This window comes from Cnephaeus nilssonii (genome assembly GCF_951640355.1).
Source record: "Cnephaeus nilssonii genome assembly, chromosome: 5".
Taxonomy (NCBI): domain Eukaryota; kingdom Metazoa; phylum Chordata; class Mammalia; order Chiroptera; family Vespertilionidae; genus Cnephaeus; species Cnephaeus nilssonii.
Window position 1 is genome coordinate 93,211,539 of NC_137076.1, and position 6,598 is coordinate 93,218,136.

Here is a 6,598-nt window from a genome sequence, read left to right on the forward strand (position 1 = left end):
AACAGCCTACACTCCAAAGATTTCTAAAGAGAATGCATGTTTCACATATAGAATTGACCTGTGGTCACTAAAATTGGTTTTTGCCAGCTCTAGAGCTGAAGACCTTAATAAGTAACGATGGTATACTGGAAACCAGGGACTGAGGGAAATATCAAAAGTTTACATCTGGGAAAAGGCATTACCTTTATCAGTGATTCTTTTTTTTTCTTCTTTTTTTTATCACTGATACTTAAATTTTGATTATTTGTACCAGAATCATCCAAGGGCTTATTAAATCACAGCTTGTTGTATACCACTGCTGGAATTTGATTTAGTAGATCTGGAGTAAGGCAAGAGAACTTGCATTTCTAATAGGGTCTCCAATAATGCTAATGTTACTAATCCAATATTACACTTTGAGAACCACTGGCCTACATTAAGAGAAAGGCCAGCAGAGAACTTCAGATATAAGGCAGACTCTTCACCAAGACTTTGGTGGAGAGCTTAGAGGGAAGAGAAGAGAAATACAGAAATAAAGTCTGTGATCCAAACAGGTGACTTCTTGCTCAGATAGTCAAATCAACTGGATTTGGGTGCTGGGGGTGGAGGGGAGGAGTTAATGAAAGGAGGGCCTAGTCCTCATTCATTCAAGGGCCCAAACTAATTAAACCTTTATCATCTTCAAAATGGTAAAATTATGCTGTCCATCCAACCAGAAGAGAATGGAGGACCCAAAGTTATCCTGGGTTGGCCATTCACCCAACAGGTAAGAAAAGAATGGAGGATTGTGCAAGAAATTTTTATGGGGCAGGCCCGGATTTTTGCCCTCATTCCACTGCTAAGATCTTAATCACATAGCCTTACATAGACACAAGGGGAGTGGGGAAATATAGTCCCTGGCAGGGCAGCCTTATCTCAGCACCATATCTCAGGAGAGATACAATCTCCAGTGAACATCTAACAGTCTCTGCCACCAAACTCCCTTCCCATTGCAGGCTTCCAGCTTTAAACAAGTATGAACTGAATTTTAAAGGAAATGTACAATTAATTACATAAACATTTTAATTACTAAAATGAATGGTTGCAACTAAAAGTGATCAAAGGACTTATTATCTGATTGACTAAAAAAAGTTATGGGACCCATCCAGGATAGGGCCAAGATTGTTTGGCATTGTGTATTTACAGGAACAGTCAAGAGGAAAAATAAAATTACTATTTTATAACTCTATGGGATTCCTCTTATTTAACATGTTATAATACTTTTTTAGAGAGTAAGCTAATTTTTAAGTAAAATATAAAGATTTCACAATTTCATATTTATACTACTTGATATCCTTTATTTATTTATTATTCTTAAAGCAAATAACAAGTCTACGTTCCAAGGACAAAAATTTGCTATTTCTGAGGATTATCTTCAATGTTTAGTGCAACTCCAAAAACAGGAATATTCCACACAACAGTAGCACTTTGCTTTTTAAGTTATTCTTAATGCAGTCACACTCATTGCCTATGCTTGCCATAAAATGAAATTACTGCCTGTGATATCTCATAATTGATGAAGTTGGAGAGTGAAGCTGTTTACATAACTCCTAGTTATATCTCTTTTAAGACTCTCCTAGAGCAAATTAACTAATATATGATGCTATTTACGGAAAGGAAAAAAGAAAAAAAACCCTTTATGGTCTTTCATTCATTTCATCAATTAGAACGCACAAGGCAGCATCTTTCTCTATAATCTGGTCTTTCCGATGACCTGAATTTTCTCTTTCTTGTTCATTCTGTCCAGTACAATTGTTGCTATCATCAGCATCCATTGGTTCAGTTTTTACTTTTATCCCTGCTTCTGAATGGGGCAAATCATCAGGCAAAGAAGCCAAGCAATTTTGAATCATCTCAATGACTCTTTCCAGATGCTTTTGAAACCTCTCAGCTGTTTCAAGGCGTTGACGTTTCTGCACCTCCATCATAACCCTGAGGGTCTCTCTTGCTTGGTGAGGTCGGTATTCATTTATGAGATGATGAACATGTACAAAAAGCAGCTTAAGATCTTCCAGTTTCTCTTCTCGCTTTATACTCCCAGGGCTCCTTATCAAGATATCTAAGAGGTCTAAGAAATTAATAAGGATAGACATATTCAGTTTTCTCAGTTCTTTCTTGTGATCAAACTGCATAGGATGAAGCCGTTCGATGCCCTGACTTTCTAAAGGGCGGATGATAAGATCATCACACTGGAACTGGTTGCCAAACATCATATAACTGTCTTTTATTGGAGGTGGAGGCTTGGGAGCTAGTCCTTCCTGAATATTTTCATCCGTATACTCCTTGATGTATTGCATCGGAGGTGGAGGAAGGGCACTCACTTGCTGTGGCTCACCCATTGTGGAGGATCAAGAACCTACAGAAATAGACCAAAGATTTAGAGTACCTCTACAAAACAAACCTGTCACAGTGGGCGACTAGAGACAGAATATTTTCCTTTTTTCGCCCTAGCAGTTGGGGGCCCAGAACAAAGTGATCTCATTGGTTTTTAAAACTAACATTTACAACAGGGAAAGGTTTTGATCCTTTTCTATTTATCCAAGTACTTTCCTTCTCTACTTAATACTTTCAGCAGCACAAAAAAAATATGCTGCAGTATATTTTCATCTATAAAGAAAATTGTGCTCATTTAGACTGATCTTAATCAGATTTTTCAAGCTATAAAACACCATCTAACATGAAAGATGGCAAATAATATACTAGAGGTAGTTTTATACTGGAATTTGTGAAGTTCTAAGGGCAGCTATGGAACATTCCTGAGTTTCCACCAAGCCACAGTGGCAAGAGAATGCTGCTGAGAATCAATGAGACAGGAGTGTTTATTCTCTGTATTATTATCTGATTTGTCTCCCCAACCAGACAATAAGCTCCATAAAGGGAAAAATTTTGTCTATCATAGTTCTGGCTGTGTCCACAGCTTTGCACATAGAAGCTTCATAAATATTTGTTGAGCAGCTTCATCCATTTCAAGAGGGCTCCAAATCAGAGAACTTGGAAGTAGGTACAAACATCCTTAATGTGTGTTCCTTCTTTCATCTAATCTAATAATAGACAAATATGCAAATTGACCGCACCTTCGCTATGCCCAAGCCACGCCCACCAGCCAATCATGATGAATATGCAAATTATCCAAGCAAAGATGGCGGCTAATTTGCATATCGCGACAGTGTAGAAAGAAGCCAAGAGCTGCAGAAGGGAGCAAAACTGCAGAGAAGCAAGCAAGCCGGGGGGAGGAGAAGGGAGGAGCGGAGGCGGGGCCGGGGGAGAAGGAAGTTGAGCAGGCGGGGCCGGGGGAGAAGGGGCGGGGCCGGGGGAGAAGGGAGGAGCGGAGGCAGGGCCAGGGGAGAAGGGAGGAGCGGAGGCGGGGCCAGGGGAGAAGGAAGTTGAGCAGGTGGGGCTGGGGGAGAAGGGACGAGGCTGGGGGAGAAGGGAGGAGCGGAGGCGGGGCCAGAGGAGAAGGAAGGAGAGCGGGCTGGCGGAGAAGTTAGAAAAGCATGGGGGCTGGTGGAGAAGGCGGAGCGGGGGAGAAGGGAGGAGCGGAGGGGGGGCCGGGGGAGAAGGGAAAAGCAGGCGGGCTGGCAAAGAAGGCGGGCTGGGGGAGAAGGGAGGAGCGCAGGCGGGGCCAGGGAAGAAGGAAGGAGAGCGGGCTGGCGGAGAAGTTAGAAAAGCAGGGGGGCTGGCGGAGATCGCGGGGCGGGGGACAAGGGAGGAGAGCAGGCAGGGTGGGGTAGAGTGCAGCAGGAAACCCTATTGCAGGATTTTTCCTGCAACGGGAACACTAGTATATATATGTTTGTTAATATATGACAATGAGTATCCAGGGATGATGATTATGATGACAGATAATATTTGAGTGCAAATTATATGCCAGACACTATTCTAAATATTTTTCTCATGGTTGTAAGAAATCCAAGAAAAGAAAGGTGCTCTTTCCATTTTAGAGATGAAACAAGTGGTTGAGCCATTTGTGTAAAGTCACAGAGTAAGTAGTAGAGGATGGATCCAGAGTCTAAAGATCTCAAACACTACACTATACTGCCTTTCAAGGATAAATAAAAAACACTATCTCCATCCCAGTACTGCTTACAATCTACTAAAAAAATAACTACAAGTTTTAAGGCTACTACAAAAGACCAATAGATCTGACTACCAAAAATAAATATAGCACAACAGAATGGTGGTTACCAGAGAGAAAGGAAGGTGGGAAAGGACAACAAGGATAAAGGGTCAAATACATAGACTAGACTTTGGGTGGTAGGCACAGAGTGGAGTAAAATTATGAGGATGTACACCTGAAACTTACCGTATTTTCTGGCATATAAGACAACTGGGCATACAAGATTTTCCTGGGTTAAAAAGTCGTCTTATACTCCGGAAAATACGGTAATAGTAAATAGGCTTTTTGCCCAAGTCTCTCTCATGAATAGTGTGTCAGGTACCGAGAGTCCTGGATTGCGAGAGGGTAGTTCTCGTGTGAAGCACCCCAGAATTGGGCTCCCTCCTCTCTGGTTCCCAGTGTGTCACCAGAGAACTGCAGCTGCCAAGTCACTGCAGCTTGGCAGCTCCTGCACTAAGCATCTGCCCTCTGGTGGTCATTGAGCGTCATAGCTACTGGTCAGAGGTTCGGATGGTCACTTAGGCTTTTATATATATACAGAAGACTGTATGAATAGTAGAAAGAACATTCCATATTCTCTTTTGTTGTTGTTAATCCTCACCCTAGAATATTTTTCCCATTGATTTTGAGAGAGTGGAAGGTGGTGGTGGTGGGAGACATCCACTGGTTGTCTTCCATTGGAGCTGGGGACTGAACCTGCAACCCAGATACCTACCCTTGATTGGGAATTGAACCTGCAACCCTTCCTGCACTAGTGGACACTCTAACCATTGAGCCCACTGGCCAGGGTAAACGTTTCATATTCTTCACACATATTCTCCTACTTTTAACATTTCCCCTCACTTGCCTTATTGGTCTCTCATCTCTTTACCCCTAATATTGCAGTGCATACTCCCAAAACAAGCATGTTCTCTTACTAACCACATCATTACCAGAATCAGAGAAGTGGCATTGATCTGGTACTTCAAAATAATGTTTTTAGATATATTTTTTATTGATGTCAGAGAGGAAGGGAGAGTGAGAGATAGAAACATCAATGAGGAGAGAGAATCATTGATCAGCAGCCTCCTACACGCCCCCTACTGGGAATCGAGCCCGAAACCAGGGCATGTGTCCTTGATCAGAATTGAACCCAGGACGCTTCAGTCCGCAGGCGGGAACTCTTATCCACTTAGCCAAACCGGCTAGGACCCAAAATAAATTTTAACCAGCCCAGGTTTCACCCACGCAAGCCTTTTTGGTTGTGAGTCCCGGTTTGTGCTTCCCAGCACCATGTGCATTCCTCTCTTTTTAAGTTTCCATTTTCCAAAGGCCAGCTTCGTGACTTCTGTTTTACATCCTCTCTTACTTGATCTGCCGAACCCTTCTGAGTTCAGTACTAACTTCACGTTACAGAGAAGGATCCCAAGTCTCCATGAGGGGAAGTTCTGGCACCAAAGACTGGTACACGGTCCAGAGCAGGAATTCGTATGCTCGGTCCTCTGAGCTGCCCGGCACCAGCTTCAGTCAGGAAACCGTGAAGCTCCCAACTGAACAAGGGACCCTGACATCCTACGGAAATTAGGTTTATTTAGCCATCACGTCTCTGGACTGGCCTTTTCAAAGCGATGGAGGTCTTTAGTGAAACCCATGCCAGGTCGCGCGCCCCCCACGGATCCACTTCTTCTACCGCCAATGAGGCTGCGACAGAGAAGTTTTAAAACCTCTCCAGAGGGGTGCCGGGACGATGGGCTTGGGATCCACCTCTTCCCCACCCCAACCCCTGGAAGTTCAGCGGGAGGTCGGGTGGGGACGCTGTTCTCGTCTTAGAGAGGCCGGAGAGGCCAGGAGACTGGCCAAGGCCACACCGCTTCGGTCTCCCAACCTGCAGCCCGGCCCGGCCTCCCGACACGGGCGGACGGAGGCAGCCCCAGCCCGCCGGCCGGTCCACCTGGGCTCCGCGCGCGGCCGGGAAGCCACGCCGAGGGCCGCGCGGAGGGAGCGAGCGCGCCCCGCCCCGGGTCTCCCCCATTCCCAGCCTGCCCTGACGAAGCTGCGGGGTCCAGGGAAGAGAAAAGCGTGGCGAACCGAGCCCCAAAACGTCGCCGCCCACTCACCTCAGAACTGCGTTTACTCTGGTAACGGCCTTTCCCACGGCTGGGAAATTCGACTTCCGGGAAGCAGTCGATGATGCTGCCTCTTTATTGGCTGAAAGAGTTGTTCTTTAACCGAGACTTGTCCCGCCTCACACCGCTGGCTCGCTATTGCGCCTGCGCATAACTTCCCCCCCCCCCGACCTTTCCGGCCCGCCCCCCTCCATCTTCCTGCAATTCGGTGGCTTTGTCGCCAGGGGGCGTTAAAGTGGGAGAGTACCTCTACTTTCTGCCCCTGAAAAGTAGCCGCTGATAGCTGCCTTTCGTGGGGTTTTTTTAACGCTTAAAATTAAAGAAGGCATCTATCTACATGCCTTCCATAATGGTTAGA

The 6,598-nt window shown here is 45.3% G+C and overlaps 1 protein-coding gene across 2 annotated transcripts; it reads right to left on the minus strand.

Annotated features, from left to right (window-relative positions):
• Positions 1-963: 963 nt before the first annotated feature.
• On the minus strand, positions 964-6,317 carry MED7 (mediator complex subunit 7). Of its 2 annotated transcripts, XM_079771473.1 has the most exons (3): positions 6,232-6,283; positions 5,524-5,686; positions 964-2,374 (listed from the first exon to the last, which is right to left on the minus strand). In XM_079771473.1, exon 3 carries the CDS (start codon positions 2,355-2,357, stop codon positions 1,656-1,658), a length of 702 nt encoding a protein of 233 aa, XP_079627599.1. In that variant the 5' UTR covers positions 2,358-2,374; positions 5,524-5,686; positions 6,232-6,283; the 3' UTR covers positions 964-1,655. The 2 variants fall into 2 exon arrangements, with proteins under 2 accessions (XP_079627599.1, XP_079627598.1); XM_079771472.1 differs by lacking the exon at positions 5,524-5,686 and having other exon boundaries at positions 966-2,374; positions 6,232-6,317.
• Positions 6,318-6,598: the final 281 nt, after the last annotated feature.

Coding starts and splice junctions, on each gene's coding strand:
- MED7 (XM_079771473.1), bottom strand. CDS start 2,357: ATGGGTGAGCCACAGCAAGTGAGTGCCCTTCCTCCACCTCCGATGCAA.